At 37.6% G+C, this 22,715-nt stretch overlaps 1 protein-coding gene across 2 annotated transcripts in view; it reads left to right on the top strand.

Annotated features, from left to right (window-relative positions):
• Window positions 1–9,930, top strand: part of LOC117302373 (multiple epidermal growth factor-like domains protein 6) — a 59,832-nt gene extending 49,902 nt beyond the window's left edge. For both annotated transcript variants that reach the window (XM_033786299.1, XM_033786297.1), the window contains 13 exons: window positions 400–528; window positions 980–1,108; window positions 1,875–2,003; window positions 2,469–2,594; window positions 3,192–3,320; window positions 3,676–3,804; window positions 4,352–4,480; window positions 4,743–4,871; window positions 5,356–5,484; window positions 7,246–7,374; window positions 8,006–8,263; window positions 9,089–9,217; window positions 9,598–9,930. In XM_033786299.1, coding sequence (XP_033642190.1) covers window positions 400–528; window positions 980–1,108; window positions 1,875–2,003; window positions 2,469–2,594; window positions 3,192–3,320; window positions 3,676–3,804; window positions 4,352–4,480; window positions 4,743–4,871; window positions 5,356–5,484; window positions 7,246–7,374; window positions 8,006–8,263; window positions 9,089–9,217; window positions 9,598–9,659 — 1,736 coding nt within the window. In that variant the 3' untranslated portion in view covers window positions 9,660–9,930. The remainder of the gene's footprint in view (window positions 1–399; window positions 529–979; window positions 1,109–1,874; window positions 2,004–2,468; window positions 2,595–3,191; window positions 3,321–3,675; window positions 3,805–4,351; window positions 4,481–4,742; window positions 4,872–5,355; window positions 5,485–7,245; window positions 7,375–8,005; window positions 8,264–9,088; window positions 9,218–9,597) is intronic.
• Window positions 9,931–22,715: the final 12,785 nt, after the last annotated feature.

The raw sequence follows: 22,715 nt of genomic DNA, 5'->3' as shown, positions 1-22,715 counted from the left end.
TGCTTAGCCACTTAGTTTGCTTAGCCACTTAGTTTGCTTAGCCACTTAGTTTGCTTAGCCACTTAGTTTGCTTAGCCACTTAGTTTGCTTAGCCACTTAGTTTGCTTAGCCACTTAGTTTGCTTAGCCACTTAGTTTGCTTAGCCACTTAGTTTGCTTAGCCACTTAGTTTGCTTAGCCACTTAGTTTGCTTAGCCACTTAGTTTGCTTAGCCACTTAGTTTGCTTAGCCACTTAGTTTGCTTAGCCACTTAGTTTGCTTAGCCACTTAGTTTGCTTAGCTACTTAGTTTGCTTAGCAACAGCTTTATGATACTTAGCCCACCAGTTAAACTTTAACTGAAGTTGTTGTTTTTTATACAGATTTTCTTTTCAATGGATTCTCTTTTTGAATTTTCTTAGAGTGCTCTCCGGGAGAGTGGGGAAAGGATTGCATCTACGCCTGTGACTGCGAGAATGACGCAATTTGTGATCATGTGACCGGACGTTGTATCTGCGCCAATGGATGGAGAGGAATTCGCTGCGATGATGGTAGGTCAAAAAATGCCATTGTAGAAAAACAAACGTCCTTTAAATTTAGGACTGTAGCGGTGTTCTTGGGGGGGGGGGGGGACGACAAATTCAGTTTATATGATTAAGGACATAATTTACGCAGCCTGTGAATTAAGAAGAACTACAGCAATCCCTTAGATGGGCAATGATCCCAAACTACACATCCAGTTCTTTAGTTCTAACCTTAAAAAAAAAAGGTCTTCAAGATTCACCTGTTCTCTTATCTGTAGCTTGTTGTGACCATCAATTTTGCTCTTTCTTTTCTCCTCATAAGCGCCTTGTATCCTTTGGTAATTTGGCGCTATATGAGTCAAGTTATTCTTATTGTTATTGGTAGGGTAAAACCAAAAGGAGTATTCTTTGTCTCGATGCGAATTAAACATTTATTAAACTATTGTTATTACTATTAATTTTTGATTTTGTTTCACAGTTTGTGCAGCAGGATTCTTTGGTGTGAACTGTGCGCAGCATTGTATATGCCGCAACGGAGCACAGTGCAACTCAGTGACTGGAGAATGTGACTGCCCTGCAGGGTACGTTGGCCACGCCTGTCAGTTTGGTGAGTTTAACCTTTAACCTACTTTATTGCTATCAACATTGTTCACAGAATGGAGTCACTTCTGAGTTTTACATTTTATTCATTTATTTATGAGTATTATATACAAACAAAATGACCAGCAGCAGTAGCTGAAAGGGTCACTTAAGAATGGTAAAATATAAGTAAATGTAAAAATAAAACAATCGCATATTAGAGGGCAATAGAGTAAATAGTACAAAAGTTACAAAAACCTTTATAAAAAGGTTTAAACAAAGTTTCTAGCTACTTTATCTGGGAATACACACCAGCAGCATGTCACAAGGCAGTGTGTGAATCTGTTTTGAGTAGTGTGGTGGCTCTGAAAAGAAGGTGATATTTTCAGAACCAACACACACAAAAGAAATTCAAACATGGTGCTACAGCAAACCTGACCTAATTATGCGCAGACCATGCAAAGTTTCAAATCCAACTTGACCCTTTGGTGCACAAGGCGGTTGCTAGCTACCACCAAAAACACACCAAATTGGACTTTGATAAACGGTCATAACTTAAAAACTGCAACACACATGTATACCGCCCTCATTCTGTTGTTTAGAGCGATTGTTGAGCTTTTGTTTGATGTGATGTACATCAGGGGGTGCAATTGAAAAAAATTTGAGAAAAACACGGTTGAACATTTATTTTTATTAATCTGTGGGGGAAAAAAAAGCTTCAATTTGAGGTATTGATTCGTCAAATGAGAGCATCCATTTTATTTTTTTAAATATTTTTTTTTCCATTTCTACAGAGTGTGCCCCAGGTTTCTACGGTACCGGTTGTGATCAGATCTGCCAATGTCTAAACGGAGCTGATTGTCATCGAATGGACGGCACGTGTGATTGTCCAAGTGGCTGGTTCGGAGACAGCTGTGAAGCAAGTAAGATATTCAAAGAGAAGAGGGAATACTCAAAAAATAAAAAGTTCCTTAAAAAATAGCTGTGTTGGACTGATAGATAAAACCTGGAAGGTAGTGATAGCACCTAAATAGTTTGGAACATACCCAATAACCCTGGGGAGGGTAACAATGTTATAAAAACATATTTCAGTTAATGAATAAGTCATACGGAAAGGAATTTAACTTGGAACAAAAACACATACATTGGAAAAGCATAATCACGCAGTTTGATTTTTTTTTTCAGTCGGCGATCTTGTCATGTAAATGTTACTTTAAGTTCACCTGTCTGAAACCAAAATTGTTGCTGGTTCGACCCAGAGTCGCTCCTAATCTATTTGGGCCGACTTTGGTGCACCTGTCTGAACCAGGTGTTATATATCTTCGACCAACAATTGATACCCAATTGATATCCATTTCTTCTTTGGTTCCGTGTTCATCGTCTTGTAGAGTGCATGGATGGCTACTGGGGAGAGAGTTGCATGAAGACATGTCTATGTGTTAACGGCGACTGTGACAGAGTGACGGGAGGCTGCACTTGTACAGCTGGATGGAGGGGTTTCTACTGTGACAAACGTAAGTTTTGAATTTATCTATAACGATTACCCAATTCTTGCATCTAGAAAGAGAACAATGATTCTGTTTATATCATTGTATTGAATGTTGGGTGAAATAAAGGAAAGTGATCAACCATGTAAGCTTTACCCACAGTATCAAATCTGTGCTCTTTTAGAGCTTGAAACAAACCAAAACAAATTGCAGCTGTTTCAGTAAGAAACCTAATTAAGTGAGGTTTGTGGCAGCTCGTGTAAATCTCTTTTGAGTAGTGTTGGTTCTGACAAGAACCGGGAGTTGTCTTCTCTAAACCAACACTACTCAAAAGAGGTTTACACGTGCCGCCACAAACCTCACCGTCTATACTCTCACCATGCAAAGTTTCAAGACCTTCAGTGTACTTTGGAAGAAACCTGTCATATTTCTTGAAGATTACCTAGCTGTCACCTCGTTTTCAGATTTATTGATGACAAAAATGGTTAGTTGATCTGATCATTTGATCAAACAAGTTTGTTTTAACTCATTTGCTCACCCACAAAATTCAAAATTTACCATCAGATGCCTTTATTTGACACTCTTTGACTCTCAATGACCCTCTTTTATTTCCCCACATCTCAGCTTGTTTTACTGATTACTATGGTGAAGGATGCGCCGAGGAGTGTTCATGCGGAGAGGGTAACCCTTGTAATCACATAACAGGAGAATGCACATGTCCGTCAGGTTTCAGCGGTAATGAGTGCAGCTTGCGTAAGTTTCCCTTTCTTTTTAATTTGTTTGAAACCTGCAAGGAGTCACTTAAAGGTGGGGTCATCGATTGGTCTTTTTGTCAACAAAATGCTTTTTTTGGGGGGGCACAAATATTAAGAAAGATGAAAGTCTCTAAAGATCTGGTCTCCTAGAGCAAGCCAGTTGAAATGTTGAGATCACTGCCACCAAGTATATACTGATACAATAAAAGTTACATGTGAAAGTTTCAGTTGAATACCATTTCAACTTGCTGAGAAAACAGCAACAAAACCTTTTTTTTTTTCAGGCACAATTATAAAGAAAGTTACTTTGTTCTTTAAGTAACCGATTTTGTGGTTTCCTTTTTGTCTTTCAGCATGTCCTGAAGGCTCGTGGGGCGATAACTGCGTTGAGGAGTGCACCTGCGTTGAGAATGCTCTCTGTAATCCAGAGACTGGAGAATGTTCATGTAAACCTGGCCACCGCGGAAAGAGCTGCAGGAAAGGTAATTATTGTCATTGTCATTGTCTGTGTCAATGTCATTGTCATTATCAGTGTTAGTGTTAGTTTTGTGTCGGTGTCACTGTTAGGAGTTTTGGTGACATTGTCATTGTCATTGGCACAGTGTTTATGTGATTGTCGGTGTTAATAGTGTTGTGGGCGCTGTTTAGCTGCTGCCACTAAACAGAATGATGCTCAAAAGCCAAACTTCTTGATGTTTCAAGATAAAACTTCTGCACAAATTTATCAACCAGGCGCTATAACCTTAGAGAAAATGATTATGTATGTATGTGTGTAGTGTTGGTGTCATTGACAGTGTTTTTGCCATTGTCATTTCAGTGTTGTCGTCAATATCAATGTCAGTGTCATTTTATGAACCATGATCGTCTTAGACCCAACAGTCTTCACAACCGAACATAAAGTGTTGCATTTCTTATTCACCTGAAATCACTTATGTTCAGCTCTGTGAATTCCATTGTTTAGTTTTATGTTATGGACATTTACCCCTTCTAGTATGCTATTATCATCTCACCTTTATTAACTTGTCACAGAGTGTCACCCTGGTCATTTTGGACCCAACTGTAACCAGGTGTGCACATGTTTTAATGGCGCTACATGCAACTCAACCGATGGGACGTGCGTATGCCTTCCAGGTTGGGTCGGACCAACGTGTAACCAAGGTAAGAACGTGACATCAATTAAATTCAAAATTTATTTTATAGCAGGCCTACTCTTCTCAAGATACAACATAAAGTACAACAATTAATCAATCTTTTGAAGAGGTAATTAAATTGAGGCAGTTTTGATATCGTTTAGTTTGCCTGAAATATGGCTCTACAACTCTGTTTTGAACTAAGGCATCAATATCAAATTAACAATTTCACCTTGCATTGAGGTTTTCCTTGTTTTTTTTTTTTTTTTTTTTTTTTTTTTCGCTTATAGCTTGCCCCAAGTCAACCTATGGTCAGTTCTGTTCAGAGTCTTGCGACTGTGACAACTCCGCCGATTGTAATCACGTCACAGGAGAATGTCAGTGTCCACCCGGCTTCGCTGGGCAGCACTGTGAGAAGAGTAAGTAGATTCTTTATTGTTTTGCCGAGGTATCATAATGTGGTGCCCTTATAGGATCAACCTCACATGAGATTCAGGTTCATCAATCATTAAAAAATTTTACAGCATTTATTCACCCCTTGATTTACAAAATATATATTCATAAATATACCTCAGACAGTTTCGCTATTCCTATTGGTGAAGAGCGCGTCATGTCGGGGTGTTTAAACCTTTGATAATGACCAGTGTATAAACATTTTGATTTCGAGACCCCAGAATTAGATTTTGAGGTCTCGAAATCAAGCATCTGAAAGCACACAACTTCGTGTGACAGGGGTGTTTCTTCTTTCATTATTCTCTCGCAACTTCGACGACCAATTGAGCACAAATTTTCACAGGTTTGTTATTTCATGCATATGTTGAGATACACCAAGTGAGAAGACTGGTCTTTGACAATTACCAAAAGTGTCCAGTGTCTTTAAGATTTGTGTTTCTTGTTGTACAGTTTGCCAGGCTGGACACTACGGTCACAACTGCTCCTTGATCAAAGATTGCCATAACGGCGGCCGACTCAACTCCAGCTCTGGACTCTGCACATGTAGTCTCGGCTGGCATGGACCAACATGTCAAGAAGGTAAGAAAGGAATCAACACAAATTTATTTGAAAAATTATGAACAATTTCAGTACCTGTGTGTCAAGGTTGACAAGAAGAAAAAAGGGAACAATTTTTCCACAATAGAAATACAACTCATATTTGCCAAATTGGCAAGAGAATTTCTGTGTATATAAAGATACACAAAAAAAACCAGTGTGTAGTATTTATTGTACTTCAAAAAGAGAAAGCGTACCAGGGAAGGCCCTGTTTGAAGGATTTCAATTGAAATGAAAATATTAAATATTAGCGTTTCCCAACTACAGGTGCAAATTGTTTGCCTGTTTGTTTCAGACTCTTTCTTTTGTTTATAGTCTGATATGTTTGCGTAAGCACGCACATACCAATTAGTTCAGCTTCTTTATATTTGTTCGGATCAATTAAGGGTCTTGTAACATCAATCATTTGTCTGGTCTTACTGGTAATTAGATCAAATTAGATCTTAATTAGGAAATATTAATGATTAACAAAACACCTGTCTCGGATAGTCGGACTCTAACAACACCTCAACGTTCAAGCTTTGCGTGTGAGCAGGAGTAATCAAATTAGCGGATAATTGCTTCAATCAGAGTGAATCGCCCACTGTAATTTTGGAAGCTGAATTGTAAATTGATGCAAGTACTCACCAACTTTGAGATTTTAGGTTCAAGGTACTGATTTTCACCGTGGGTATTTTGTTTATTGACAAGCGGGGTGCATTGATAAGTGAAATGTATTAAATAATTAGCTACTACCTCGGGGAGTTAGTGATTTAACGTAGATTTGGTTATTAGGTGACCGAAGTGACAGGGTTTTACTGTCAGGAGTTAACTGAGTGTGAATAATGTTATTTTGTCAATTGGTCAGAGAGTGTATAAAATGAAATCCATGAAAGGAAAGGTCTTGACTCGTTTTCAGGAAGGCTTAGTGTTAGATATTTCTTCTTAACAAATTTATTTTGTAGTTTTATTTTATTGAATTTGTTTCTCTTACATTTTATTCTTTTGTTTGTATGTATTCTTTTAGTTGTTAGGTTTTTTTTTTTAGTTTTTTTTTGTTTTTTTTTTGGGGGGGGGTCTTTTGTTGTGAAAATTGAATGAAATATGTCACTATTAAGTGAAATGTATTAAGCAATTAGCTACTTCCTCGGGTAGTTAGTGATTAAATGTAGATTTGGTAATTAGCGATTGAAGTGACAGGTTTTTCTGTCCGAAGTTAACTGAGTGTGAATGTGGTTATTTTGTCATTGTCTAATAGTCGGAGATTGTGGGGAAAAAAATTAGGAAAGGAAATCCCTTAACTCAATCTCTGGATGGGTTAGATATTTCTTCTGAAAAAGTTCTTTGTATGTTTGTTTGTTACAGGAATTTTGTTTTCTATAAATTGTTTATATGATGACATGCTCCCCTAATTTTGATTTGAAATGAAGTAAAAACAAGTCTATTAATTTGGTTTTACCCTGACCAAGTAATTTGCCTGTGATTTGTTTGGACTGAACGCTGGAAAGTACCGAGTATACAGTGCTAACACAAATCAGTGTAAGCAGGAATGCAACTTTTCAGATGATCAGCTGATTCCCTCTTTGTTTTCTAAACAGTGCCATATTTTAAACTGAAAAACACTATTCAAAATTTAAGTGTGATAAGTTTTGCAATAAGAAAGGTGCATGTCTGATATGAGGGTAAAAACCAAAATATTAATATTCTTTAATCCCGATGCAAATTCCACATCTAAAACAAGTCCTCCTGTTCCTCCCCTCACAGAATGCCCAGCCAGTCAGTATGGTCCAAACTGCCAACTCCAATGCGCATGCGAGAATGATGGACGCTGTGACCGCATGACTGGTTGCTGCGAATGTGAGGATGGCTTCTACGGTCAACGCTGTGAATATGGTCAGTCAGCTTCTCTTTTCTTTCCCCCCCCCCACCCGCTTAAACTTTCATTCCAATGATCTTATTGGTTAGTGTTAGAGAAGAATGCAAAATTTTTGGGGTTTTTTTGGTTTTTTTTAAACTCTTTTATATGCTCTTTTTTTCCATAGTCCTTTTAAACAAAAAAACAATTGTGCATGTTTTATTGTTAATGTTGTGGTACACGTGTGGTAATTAGTTATTAAATATATTTCGTAACCAATTGAATAAGTTTTTTTTTTTTTAACTTGGTTGCCAATGCAGAAAATAAACATACCAGAATAATAATAATTTTTAAAAAATTAAACGAGCGGGTTCACTCGATGTGGAATCCGGTTGTCTCTTGAAAGACTACAGCTGTTCATGTCGTTCAGCCTTGAGTTTACAACTAGTTTATTCTTTGGCCCTACAGTACGTACAACAAAATTATTGCGACCAGATGTTTAAAAATAGGTTAAAGGAATAAGTAAAAGGAATAATCAGTGCTGCAAATCATTCTACAAATAACAACTTTATTGTCGTAACCCTTCCTCAGGGTGACGGTGTGTATATGTTCCCTTTTGAAAAAAGAAAAACAAAAATCAATTTTTAATTTTCTCTCCAACCCGCACAGTTTGTGATCCAGGCTACTACGGGTCTTACTGCAGCCGTCAATGTGAGTGCCACCCATCCGCAGAGTGTGACCCGGTCAGCGGTCAGTGCCGCTGTCCAGCTGGCCGGACAGGGCCAGAGTGCAAGCAGACATGCCCCATGGGCTTCTTCGGTGCTAACTGCTTGGATGTGTGTGACTGTGCTAACCTCTCCATGTGCAATGCCAAGACAGGAAAATGTGAATGCCCACCAGGATTCAACGGGCAACACTGTGAACAAGGTAGCCACTTGTGACTTTAAGACCACAACCCTTTTTCCCCCTTTTTTTTTCTTCCTTCTAAAAACTGAAATAAAATTAGTAAGAACATGAAGATGAAACCATATGGAACACCCCGGATTGCAGAGTAGGGCTTTTACAACCCAAAGCTAAATTAATAAGCAGGCTTGGCGCTCGCAAGCTTTTGCGCTGGCAAACTTTCATGCTTTTGCGCTCATAGTTCAGGTTTCTTTTTAAAGGCAGTGGACACTATTGGTAAATACTAAAAATATTTATTAGCATAAAACCTTTCTTGGTGGCGAGTAATGGGGAGAGGTTGATGGTATAAAACATTGTGAGAAACGGCTCCCTCTGAAGTGACGTAGTTTTCGAGAAAGAAGTCATTTTCCATGAATTTGATTTCGAGACCTCAGAATTAGAACTTGAGGTCCCAAATCAACCATCTAAACGCACACAACTTCGTGTGACAAGGGTGTTTTTTCTTTCATTATTATCTCGCAAGTTCGATGACCGATTGAGCTCAAATTTTCACATGTTTGTTATTTTATGCATGTGTTGAGATACACCAACTGTGAAGGCTGGTCTTTGACAATTACCAATAATGTCCAGTGCCTTTAACAGCCTATTATTTTTTTTTATATCTTTAGTTTAAAAGTTGTTAAAGTAGAAACACCAACAGATGTGAGAGAAAAAACTGAGTAAAAGGGGTTTAAAAGTTGAGGTGTTTATTGAAAATACACCGGCACATTTTTTTGCTGGGTGAGATATTGTTTCAGTTGTATCTTTGACCGATTTTGAAGTTTTTTTTTTTTTGTAATTTGTTTTCAGAATGTCTAGACGGCCGTTACGGACCGAATTGTCAGTTCATCTGCTCCTGCACGAACGGAGCGTCGTGCGATCCAACTACAGGGAGCTGTAATTGTATAGACCAGTGGATTGGACCCACTTGTGAACAAGGTAAACATTTATACCTCACACATCCCTCCCCTTTCTTTGTCACATCCTTTCCCCATTTTCATAGAGCTTTCGTCTATGTTATTCTCTGCACAATCTTCAATCGACAGCTCAAGACTCATCTTTTCATCAAATAAGCATTTTAAATCCAGATTTTTTGGTGGCAATTTGTTTTGATATATGTTAAATAATTGTTTACTAGTGGTAAGACATCTGCTCTAGCAATGCAATGGTCATGGATTCGAATCCCAATTTCCAACCAATTGATTTGCCTGTGGATTTCTTTTTACAAATCTCAGGAAGTATATAGTGCTTTATACACGTCGGTGTAAGGGTATTAGCAAATTATGATATTTATGTTTTCTTTCCTTTTCTCACAACAGGTGGTCCATTACACTTTTCATCATCATCAGCCAGGCGAGGGGACATGGGTCCTCGTTTTTAACTTTCTCAGCATGTTACCGGCAAAATTAAACGTCTCGAAAAACCAGATTGTATCACCGTGATAGGAATGTTTTGCAGAGGTATGTGAGTGAGTGTGCAAGTTTTTACAGCAATAGGAAGCGAGGCCTTAAACACCAACATCTACTTGTGGGACAAGTTTTATTTATACGAAACTGCGTAATGCAGTTCTTCGTGTGTTGGTACATGAAGCATATTGCAGGTTGGTGTGCTGCATGGAACTTGTTGCTCACGGTGGTCGGGGAAAAAAAAAACAAAAAAAAACGAGAATTTCAAATTATTATATTTTTTGGTTTTACAAATATATACCTTTAAAGGTGCAGTAGACTGTGTAGGTTTGGTGCATGTTGAAATCTTGGCTATTTCTTGTCACAAGAGGGCTAAGAAAATCATGAGATATGCCAAGAGGAGGAGGTATTCAAAGTTTGCGCATAAACCAGCCTTTGATTTTTGGAACCTTAAATTTGGTATTCTGGATTGGTCATCATTTTGTGACTGCGTCTGGGTCTTAAGTTTTGAGGCTTGGGATGAGTCCTCAATTTGAGTTTTCAGATAAGGTGCTCAGTTTAGAGACCTCGAGTTGAGTTCTCAGTTCTGTTTCCTCTTAAGGTTCTTGGTCTTGGGTTCTCAGTTTTGGGTTCCAGTTTTGGATCCTGAGTCTGGCTTCTCTGTTTAAGAAGTTGTATGCTTTCAGATGCTTGATTACGAGACCTCAAATTCTTAATCTGAGGTCTCGAAATCAAAATCGTTGAAAATTACTTCTTTCTCGAAAACTACACTACTTCAGAGGGAGCCGTTTCTCACAATGTATTATACGATCAACCCCTCCCCATTCCTCGTTACCAAGTAAGGTTTTATGCTAACAATTATTTTGAGTAATTACCAATAGTGTCCACTGCCTTTAAAACACTTCCATCAAGATTTTGCCAAGTAGAAACAAGATTAGTTCTGTAACATCGAATGAGTCTAACCAAATAAAAAATAACATAGCATTAATTTATTAGTGTTGATACTAAAGTTGTACCAGTCCTTCCAATGGTTAATAAATATATATATTTTTTTTCCGGTTTAACTTTCATCTCAGTGTATGATACAAGATTGATAAAAACAAAAACATCCCAGAATGACCCGCCCATAGCTAATTTGCATATTTCTTAAACAATCGCAAAGCTTTTACTAATATTTAAGAGTATTTTTGTGAGAGAGAGTAAAGTTTTGGGCTGAAAACCAAGGAAGTATATTGTATTAGATTGAAGGTAACATTTAGTGCGGCATAATAAAAGATACGTTAGGACTGTTGAGTAATTTTAATTAAATTTTAATTAAATTTTTCATTTAGTCTAGAAACTTGGCGTGCCTATTTATAGCTTCAAATATGTATATAGTAAAAACAAAAACAGCATTTTTTGCAAAATCCTTTATAAATTTAAGGACGTTTTTTTTTATATAAACAAACATATGTATTTTATTATAAATATGGCATCTGGTGCTTGAACAGAAGAGCTTAACCTCTTCTTAAGGTATATCTTCCTCTCTTTTTTTTATTTTGGTTATTGTTTTTATATATATATATATTTATATATAAAATAACAAACCCTCATAAATAACATGTACTTGTGATAGAAAAATCATGCTTCCTTATTCTATACTTGCCAGTGTTTCGAAGACAAAATCTTTCACTACAAAAGTGTCAAATTTAATGCGATGGAGCCTTTCACGTTAATTATGTCAATTACTTATCACAGGTGTGCACCTCTACTTGGTGGGTAAAATGAGGAAACATCACTCTTTTTTTTGAAAGAGTCTGATGGTGGTTTGACACATGTACATCTGCCTAGTGCAAAACTCTACCGCATTGGCCAATCAATAGTGTATGTACACGTGCGCGAATGTAATTTGCATATTTATGGTAATGGCTAATTGATTGAAAGTTTGACCACGAACAGTTGTTACCTTTGTTAAAAATAAAACAGAGCTTAAGTCGAGGGTGAATTTATTTGTTATGTACTGGGACGGGGCTAGGTAAAACAATTATTTATATAACAAAAATGTGAGTGCGAGAGGGGAAAGATATTTTCATATTAACTGTGATGTGTATCTTTTATTTCCCTCCAAACTTTCGGAACTGAAATCTCAAGTTTCGGGGGAAACTACTTTTGTTTTAAATTAACAATGTATTTTATGCATTTAAAGACAGTGTACACTATTGGTAATTGTCAAAGACCAGTCTTCTCACTTGGTGTATCTCAACATATGCATAAAATAACAAACCTGTGAAAATTTGAGCTCGATCGGTCGTCGGAGTTGCGAGATAGCTATGAAAGAAAACAACACCCTTGTCACACGAAGTTGTGTGCTTTCAGATGCAGTGAGGTCTCGAAATCAAGTTCGTGGAAAATTACTTCTTTCTCCAAAACTACGTCACTTCAGAGGGAGCCGTTTCTCACAATGTTTTGTACTATCAACCTCTCCCCATTACTCGTTACCAAGTAAGGTTTTATGCTAATAATTATTTTGAGTAATTACCAATAGTGTCCACTGCGTTTAATGTCTTTTTAATATTGTGGAATTTACCAGGGTATAAAGATGAAGAGGTACATGTAGGTCTACAGTTTTTATTTTAAAGATATGTTACATTCTTTGGGTTAGTGTTTTGTTCCCTTAGATGTGTTTGAACTCATTGAGTACATGTTACAGCATGACGAGGGTGCTAATGTAAGTTTTCTTGGTTTGTATGTAGCTCATTGCACCAATGCAGTGCTTAATTGCCTGACCTAAAAAACATTTTGCATTGTGAGCAAGCCCATTGAAATACTGGATAGTCGCCCTGCCTTTGATGCATGCAATAGACACTATGCCATGAAGCCATATTTCAGCCATGTTGCCACTCCAGACTCAAATTTCAGTGGGCACTGCGGCCCTGTTTTGGTTAAACGGTGTAAGTAATTTTTTTGAGATTTTGAGATAAAGACATTTCCCAGTAAAGTGAGGGCGCTCTTTCCGATTCTGAAAATCTTATCGTCAACGGATGAGTGGTTCAGAAGATACAAACTGTATGTATAACTATGGGGTGCCCTTGCATAGTGATCATTGGAGTGCCAAAATGGTGGCTTCAATCTCTTTTCACTGGTGGCGATCAAAGCCCTTTGCACACAGGAATTTTCTTGTTGTCAATGGCATGAAAACTCAGTGAAGTCAAAACGAGCTTGAAACTTTTAGGTCAGAATGAGGCTGACTTTTTAGAGTATAAATGTCATACAGCTGTTTAGCAGGAAATGGTGCTTAGCAATGATTTCTGCTTAGTGAAGAGACTAGTAGGAAACCAGTCTCGAACAGTGTACATTATATTGTGTCTTGGCTGGTAACCTATGTCTGCTTAGCAAGAGTTTACTGTGCTAAGCTAATTTTGGGGCTCAACAGCTGTATAAAATTGGGCCCTGCTCAAAAGCGAAAACAGGCATGAACAAAGAAAAGGGAATCTGCGTTTGAAAGAATGAGTGCTAGCTTGAATGAGGTGTTCGAATTTTGCTTTCTGCGTCCGGTGTCCTTAGTTTTTTTTATATAATTATTTGGGTATTTATTAATTATAGCTCATTATTATTCATGTGTTTATGACAGAGCTCCATGTGCACGGAGCTTGTGGTTGGTAACTGTAAGAAGTAACTGTGTTTAAGCTGGGTTTTTATTTATTTTTACAATAAGCAGTTTTATGGCTGTTAATGTTGTTAGTATATAAATCGAGGAGCTTTTTGTTGTGCAGCCATATTGATTTTCTGTTCAAAGCTAAATGGCTGGGGGCTTTTTCGAAACCATGGCTATTGGCTCAGGCACCGTCCGTCAGCTTGAAGTCCCGACCGAAAATGTACATTATTTTTCAAACTTACTGACTGGAGCCCAAGCTAGAGCATAAGACGAAGCCGTCATTTCCAAAAGGCCTAAAGGATCATAGCAGAAGGATGAAATGGTACGTCACTGGCACTATGGTTGAGACTGGATTTGTTAGTGTGCGGAGTGGATTTGACAAAGGTAGCAGGGGCCCAATACATGTTTATTTAGTCCTTTGTTGTCAGAGTCTATGTTCGAATGCTGCATAATATCTGTTTGCCATTCTGTCAACAACAAAACCCTCGTCTGTTTATACTTCTAGTACAATGTGTGTCTGCGTGTTGGAATATGGGCTTTTAAAGGATTCTAATTTCAGGTATTCACTTCAGCAGCTCGTTTATGTTTCTTCAATGGATACCGATAGATTCTTTTTGCATTTGATGTACCTTTTGCGTATGACATCACTAGCCAGAACAGCGCCCTCATTGAGGTAAAACAAAATAAAGGCGTCTGATTGGTTGGAAGTAAAGAGACGTAGAAAGGGGCCTATAGAAATTCAGTAATTCGAGTTAAGATCATCATTGTTAAATCTTTGTGGAAGGATGTGACAGTATTTGTGGTAAGGTATATTAGTTAATAGATTCAGGTTCTTTTTATTGTTAATGAAATTAGCTTGAGGTCCAGAAATCACTACGGTGATGAATTTCAAACGAGTATTCTGAGAAAGAGTATTTGAGAAAGAGTATTCTACAGAATATTTCCATTTTATTACGTCTTGTGTATTTAACATACTCAAACTATGGCTGTCTCGTCACACAAAGCTTAATGCTTTAATGTAAACTTCTTTTTTGAAACTTCTGTGGTGGTAGCTTTCTGTTTTATAAATATTATTTAGTTGATTGGTTGTTTTTTTTTCACACGCACACACAATTTCGTTTTTGCTTTGCGTTTATGGCTTCCCATAGTTGTCTAATATTGAATGGCAAAGACGTTGACAATGTAAAGGTGTATTGGTTTTACAACATATTAATTGATGCAGTTGTGTCAATGTGATTTTTGTGCGTACGGATTCGTCAACTGATGACGTATGAAAAAAACAAGATGGCTGTATCCGAATTGGCGGTTTTCAGCCACTCCATCAGTGTAGTTCTGTGATTATTTCTATGGCCCTTTTCGAAAACCCCGGCTTTGGATTCGGCTTCAAGCCCCTTTCTCGCGTCTGAAACCCAAAGCCGAAGCCGTGGTTTTGAAAAGGGCCTTTATTTTCTTCCGATGGTTAAGACTCAGCTTGCATGATGGCTATGCTTTTATAATAATAATTATTAATTTTTAGAAACATTGTATATATGTTTATTTTATTTTTGTTTATCTCAGTGTTTGTAACACTGACATATGGGTGCTAACAGTAGAATGTTTGTTTGTCATCAATAATTATGTTGTAGGATTTTGTTTTTGTATTTAAAGAATTGTAACTATTTTGTTAAATAATCGAGCAAAACAGCAAATAAAATAAAAAAATCCCCACTATATTATAATCTTTCTATGCAAATTATTGTTATGTAACTACAAAAACCCTTTGGTAGGTAAGCATCTTTATTTAATCTTAAGACCAAATGATTTTAACCCGAATTACCGATGTATCGGTTGTTTACGATAAGTCTAAAATATTTTCTTTCCCAAACACAATGTTAAATTTGCTGTGGCCGTAACTACATGTCTCAGTTACCGTTATTTATTGAACCTATTTCTGATGTTTAAGCCACGGAAATACTTGTGTTGTAGTATACAATGTTACAAAGCTGCTAAGCGACAAACACTGCTAAGCAGTTTTAATATGCATAGCTTCTTTTCAGTTAAGAATACATCAGGGCCAAATTTCATAGAGCTGCTTAATCACAACACAATTTTGCTTACCAGAATAAGGTTATCAGCCAAACTGCTTTGTCACATGTACAATTTGTAACCGGTATCCTGCTTATTTGTGCTAAGCAGAACATTCCTAAGCAATATTGTCCGCTTAAGCAACTCTATGACATTGGGCCAAGGTGTCGCCGGCAGCTATATATGAAATAGTTGTCGGGTTTAATCCGAAAACTAAACAGTCGTCGGGTTTAACTGAAAAGGGACATCCTTCAACTAATTACCCCCTTTTTGTCCATAATGGTTTTTCCTTTCTAATTTAACTCGTTTGCAGAAACATGAATAATTTGAGTATAAATTCTACAGTAAATTGACAGCTCTCCACTTTAATGCTGGTTCTAATAAATCACTGTTTTGTATACTATAGGTAAATGACAGAAATGTAAATAAATTCAACGCGACAAAATTGAACTGTTCTCTTTGTAATTGTGTCAGACGTCTGTTGTCATATTTCTTAAGTGAATCTAGGTCTATATATTGTTATAAACTATATTAAAAATACATGACTGCGTACTAAAATTGTTTGCGCCATCACATTTTCCTTTGTTGTTAAAAAGGGCGTTCAGCTGTAGCATTACACAAAAGAACGAACTTCAAGCAACCCCCCCCCCCCCACCCCCCTCCGCCACGTTACTTCAAACCCTAACCCTTTACCAAAAGTCCGAAGAATTTCCTCATAAGCATCTTCTTTACTCTTCTTGCAGACGACATTTACTTTGTTTTAAACTACATGTATTTTACAAGAATATGTCACTACGTACGCCGACGCTCCATTCACTTGTACGTGGTTCCGATTGATCATTTTTCAAATTCTCCCTACCTTGTCTCCGCAACTCTTTTGGCGGGAACACCTGTTTGAACAAAAGACGCATCCTTAACAAGCACAAGTGGGCGTGTTGTGGCTGTGTGGCGACATTTTGTTTTTGAGCATGCGATGCTACAATACACACAAACAACAGTGGGAGCATGGTGCCGTGAGAGATACAGATAGTTTTACTGGAGTTTCTTGTTGTTTGGATTAAGTTTACCAACGTCGAATGGTAGGTTCTTCCTTGCAAATAAAGACGAGGATTTAAACTTGCAAGATGTCGGCTTCATCATGAGTGAACTCTGACATACAGGTACGGAAGTATTTATGGTTAAAATGTTACATTTTAGAGTTCTTTATTCGTCCACAATCTTGCAAACCAACTTGTTTGAGTTGCCTATACTTAACTTCCACGTACATTTCACGTGCCTACACATGTCCGACACTAGCCCTGGTAGGACGGTCGGTGCAACGGAGGAGTCCAACCAATTCCATAGAGCTGCTAAGCACACAAATTTGCTTAGCATGAAATTTCTTACTTGATAAGAACAGGATTACCAACCAATTTTCCGTTTGTTGCATATTGCTTGCTACTGTTGTTGAAGCTGTTGTTTGCTCATCCTTAAAATCACGTGGAAACTTTGTTAGTAATCCTGTTTTTACCGAAGGAAGAAAGTTCATGCTAAGCAAATTTGTTACTGGGCCCTGGGCTTTTCCGACACCTACTCTTAGAATTTGTCATTCTTATAGAACTGGCCGTGTTTGTCTTTGACCAAGTAACACTGTGAACTGTCATACTTCATGGGGTGAATAAGCAGTGGTAAAAAATGTAGGACTATGTGATACTGTTGCTGTTAAACTTTATGACAGAGAGGAGATGTGTGATAAATTCTACTCAGCATTTTGTTTATTTGCATCAAGGTTAAATAATAATTTTGGCTATACCAAGTACCAATGCACCGTTTTTTGTAATGTACTGTTCAGTATTTGCGGCACTTTCACGAGTGCATAATGAGCAGTTTTTGTTCACCAGCAAGAAAAGGCAAGAAAACCGGCAGAACATAAACAGTTCTCACATGGCTCGACTGCTAGACAATCCCCGCTAAAAGCAACCCTTTGTGTAAAATGTAAAATTAGTGGATAATTCTACCATAATATTCATTGCTTAAAATATTTGCATCTGAGAAGCACTGAAGTTTGGACAATTAATCTTCACCAATGTGTTAGCAATCTTTAATGAAATTAACAAACGCCTCCGCATCTGCACCGAAAATTGTCCAGGTGCAAATAATGTTTTTACGTGTAATTGGAAATGCAGGGGAAGAATATTTAAAAAAAAATGTACACGGCTGTATAGGATTTGTGTCTTTAATCTTGCTTCCTGCATTACGACTGACTACCTGCACTTAACGCATTAAAGCTCAAAGCTCGGTACTTAGTAGTATGGTGACCGAGGATGGGTTGTAAAAGTTCCTTGAAGAATGTATAATCCATGCAGAGTCTTAGCTCGTTGTGGGTATATGGATGGATGAGCGAAAGACATCTTTAGAGTATTGTTTTCTTCTATTTTTACAAATAAATATAAGGTCTGCTTTATAGTTCTTCACCCCCCCCCTGAAATAACCTCAATACCTCGCTGAGTGTTTGAACCTTTTGGCACATCTATAGGGCCTAGGCCTATGTCTTTATATGTGTTCTTAACCTGATTGTTTTGTATAAAGGCAGCTCCCAATAATAGAGAGCCACGGCGAACATCAAACCTCTTGAAACGTGGCTCAATATTAGTCAAGAATTAATTTTCGATATAGAAAACCATTTCTCAGAGTGCTTTACTGTTTGATAATTTTATGCATTTGTGCCGAATCACCAAAGCTGTTTATCGTGTAAAAGTAACTCGCTGGAAAAGCATAGAGTTGATCACAGTCCACAAAATTAATGTCAAAAAAACTTGTACACAAAATACCGCCCCCTTGTGGTGGTTTATTTATTCAGCATTATTGTTCTCTTCGTTCGGTAGTGAACGGCAGTGTTTTGATCACGGACTTGTATTAAATCACCATTCAATGACCTGTCCAACAGGCTGTTGGACACACACACACACACAGTAAACATTTTGGACCTGTCACTGTCATTCAGAAGATCTCCCATCCTCAATTTCTCGAGTACTTTCCTCCTAAAGTGTCACTTCAAATCACTGCTGCTGCCCACTTATTGCATTTAGCCCTTCAATCTCTTGACCTGTCCACTATTAGTAAAGGCTCTATGGACACTGTGTCCACCCAACCTCTGTCGATGACCAAGAGGGTGCTAAACTCGACAAGTGTATTTGTGGAAGCCCGAGTGCGATGTGGCCATGTTAACACTTATTCACCCATCTAGTCTGAAATGATCAGCAAATTGTGAGATTGTTTAGGTCAGATTAATATAAGGTTTTGACAAGATGGAAAGACGTTGCTATACAGAGTCGAAAAGTTTGGCCGTAAAGAGCTTTTTTTTTTGCTATTTTTTTGCAAATAGAAATGCACAAACGAATTTGACTATTCATTTTTTAACCTGAAATGGTTGGTTGGCTAATGAATACAAAAGCTTTGTTTGTTTTGTGAACAAGCTTTAGCTCCTTCGTGAATTGTATAATTAGACACTGTTTTTAGTAAACTGATCAAAAGTTCAAGCAGACAAAGCACTGTGAAATCTTTCTTCGATTGACTTAGTTTTTGCTCATCCTAGCTTGCTTTTTAAGTTTTACCAACAAGATGATTGCGATTATTTTGTGTTTCAGTCTCAACCTGAATTTCGTGCAAGACTGACTTTCTTTGACATGAATCCTTACTCACTGTGTATGAAGATAAAAAAGTACACACCCCTTTAAACAGCCCTCTCCGATTTTACTAACTCTATCAATTTATACCAATATGATAGTTGTACACTTTTCTCTTTGCCTGTCTGTTTTTTTTTAAAGTTTTTTTTTTACTTTAAGCCCTCCGTTTCATTTCTTTTCCTCATTTATCTTCCAGCGATCTCGCTGGTACCACCGTCTCAAGAGTTCACCAGTACGGTGGCCCCGTCATGCCATGACGCCAGACTCCACCACTTGACTGGACTCAACGCAACCCCGCCGGAAATTCATGTTGGAAATGTAAGTTACCCCCCGCAGCGAACAAATCTCATCTGCTCTCCCGTAAGCTCAGAGGTAAAAAAATAATCCCGAGTTTTTTTTCTGGTTATTTTCCGCCTCGTCTTGTCGTAGTCTGAAATGCTATCCTCTTAAGAAGTACCTTGTATGTCTTGGTAAAGAACACAATGGAGGCGCTCTTGGTTGCATCTTAAGGGTTAATTTGGGGAGTCTGATCGTATGAAAACCCTAAGGATATAGAAGTCTTAGAGTTGACTTGAAGTGCCACTCTTGAACTCTACTTAAGACATGTTTGTTAGCTGTGTAGATTCGTTGTATCAGGGTGGTGTTTCAAAGCACCTTTAGGCTGTGCTCTTTTTATTTCAATTAGTCAATGAAATATCTTCCGCGTTTTTCTTCTTTCTTGTCACCCAGTATAGTTTTCATAAAGTATTATCGTGTTTCTGTTTTACTACAGGCGATGAAATGTTAGAAGATCGAAGTGCACTAAAAAATGAGGGAAACAAAAAACAACATTGAGCCAATTTTTGATATCACCAAAGTTAAAACCAGGTGAAAAAAATGGGACAGATACTTTTTTTTCACAGAATTTTGTTTCAAAGGTGCCGGGTAATGCACAGTAATGTAATGTGATATGAATCCCCATGTTCAGAGCTTTTGTCTTAATGTTGCCTGTTCACTCTTGGATAATTCCCGTACTGACGTCAGAGGATGGTGTTCTGATGAGTGCTCAGATGTTGTGTTTAACGAGAACACAGTTTATTTTGTTAATTTGCTTATTTATTTATGAGCGGGTAGTTAGTTGATTCTAGTGTCTTTACACCTTAAGATTTGGCGAGTAAAACATCGAACTACCTGCAGATAATTTATTGCATGATAGTTGTGCAGGAATTTTTTTTCTGAGTAGTGCACGAGACCAGGGCCACATTTCATAAAGCTGCTAAGCACGAAAATTTGATTAGCATGAAATTTCTTCCTTGATAAAAATAGCATTACCAACCAAATTTTCATTTGTTGCATATTGCTTGTTACTGGTATTGAGATAATATTTGCTTACCCAGAAAATCATGTGGAAATTTGGTTGGTAATAGCTGTGTAGGCGTAGAATGCCCAGTAACGTGGAGTACGCATGCGCACAAACCAAAATCTACTGCTTACCCCTGAAATACGCTTGACGTACGCATAGGCTTGCTCTATGACGTACGTAAGCGCAGAATTCCCTGCTTCCAATCACTGATTCTTTGCTTACGGTAAAGCAGTGCCATGAAATTGGGCCTCGACCGTTGCCCGTGGCTTTTAAGCTTATTAAGTTGTTGAGTTGAAGCTGGAATATATTGAAAGACTTTGGACAGCTCTACTTCAAACTAACCACGTCCATAAAGTTGGAGTAGTGCTGCGGCATTTTCTTTAGGGAATGATTAAACCCCTATGCTCTAGAACTTTGGACAGGAAGGGAAATAGTAAGGTCCAATTTTGGGCGTCGGTGGCTAACAGGTTGACACGTAAGAAATGTTAAATTTGCATCGAGCCTAACAAATATTTTAACATTCTTTGAACACGTTGACACGTATTTGAACCAGACCAAGTTGTTTGCACGTGGCAGAGGTCATTTTGTCGAGGTCTTAAAAGACAGTACTCCCAGTTACTCGTGGTTTATGCATTTCCCAAGCCCGTATTAGCAGACTTTTTTATCAACAGCTTACGGCTATATTCCGTGGAAAGGCAATAAACTCTAACCGTTGTCAAAATATCCAATTCAGACCATTCAATGGAGGTCTTTTGAAATGTTTTTCTCCTTTGAACTTATTGTATGATTGAAGACGCTGTCTTTGAAAAAGGCTGGTCCCTTTTGGGTATTGAATTACAAAAGGCATGAATGCACACATGGGAGGCACAATAAAGAGGACTGAGGCAAAATCATCAGAAGTCAAAGGTCATATACAATTATATCAGTAGGATTTGAAACTTTGCATGGTGGAAATACGACATAGTAATGGATGATCTCTAATTGAGATGGGGTGGTTCTGGGGAAAAAACACGTTGGTTTCAACTCGACGTTTCGAACTGTATGCTCTACTATGCTAGGCATTCTACAGTTAAAGGGCTAGCGCAATTCGGCGCTTGCAAGACTGCAAGCACAAATTGGTCACAGTCGTAATGCGAATAATTCGGAGGCAGAGCCTGAAATTGAATGATATGCTTTTTGTTATTTCTCTCATTTCTTTTAGCGGTGATTTCCTTGGCAGGATGTTTACCGAAGCCTCATACAAGATGTTGTAACAGTTGTTGTTGTTGTTCCTTAAAGTCATTAGACGCCGTCTTGAAAGAAAAGGGAAAAAAAACACGTAAAAACCACAGTCTGCGAAGCTCAATGATTGCTTATCGATTATTTCCATTCTCTGGTTCGTAAATTCATCTTTTTATTTACAATTTTCGAAAGTCATCACCAGTTTATGATGCGTCTAAATAAAGTGATATTTTTAATGGCAATTATTCATCATCGATAGAAGATTATTGTATTTCACAATAGAGACACCATTCATGAGTGCATTACACAATCGAAACACCGTTAACTGGGCTTTGGTACAATTATTGATTATTAACTCAATGTCGATAATTAATAGTTATCATTAAACACTACTTTGGAGGTTTCTATAGAAAGCTATTACCCATGTTATTTAATACGACTGTGTATACATGTACATCATTTAAAGGGAAAGTATACGTTAGGTTAACCACTCTTAGAAATCAATTGCAATACAAACTTACTTGTTTTTAATTTTTTTATTATTAAAGAAGTACACCATCTTTTTGGTTGTATGAAGCATTTTGAGAATTATTCCACTTCGATGTAATGTTGTTATGGAAAACACACAAGTTTATTTTAGCCCCACATACTTTGAATCTGAGAAACGTTACTGTATAATACGCTTTTCAGGTTGTGTTTTCCAATTACTTATTGTTGTTCCTGCATGGAGATAACCGCTTCCAACCTCGTCCCAAGGGGGGGGGGTCGAATTGTTACAAGGTTGACCGCTCTCTCACCCTGGTATTGGATCATTGTCATATCCACAATTTTTGGACACGTATGCAAATTAAAATAGTCTGGCTACTTTTCGAAATTCACATCTTCGTCATTATCTCGTAATACGGTACCAGATTTAATAGCTTGTTTGTATATTGTTGGTTGCCGGCGGCTGGCTGTACCTATGAATATGGAACATATTCTATTGTAAAGTCGTTGTCCAATCAGGGTCCAAGTAAGGAGTTTCCATCCCAGGGTTTACTATTGTAAACATGGTAAAAAAAAAACAGTAAACCATGGGGACGAGGTTGAACCACTTAGGATTTTC

Source organism: Asterias rubens, chromosome 18 (genome assembly GCF_902459465.1).
Source record: "Asterias rubens chromosome 18, eAstRub1.3, whole genome shotgun sequence".
NCBI classification, from domain to species: domain Eukaryota; kingdom Metazoa; phylum Echinodermata; class Asteroidea; order Forcipulatida; family Asteriidae; genus Asterias; species Asterias rubens.
This window is presented reverse-complemented; position numbering and strand designations above follow the sequence as displayed.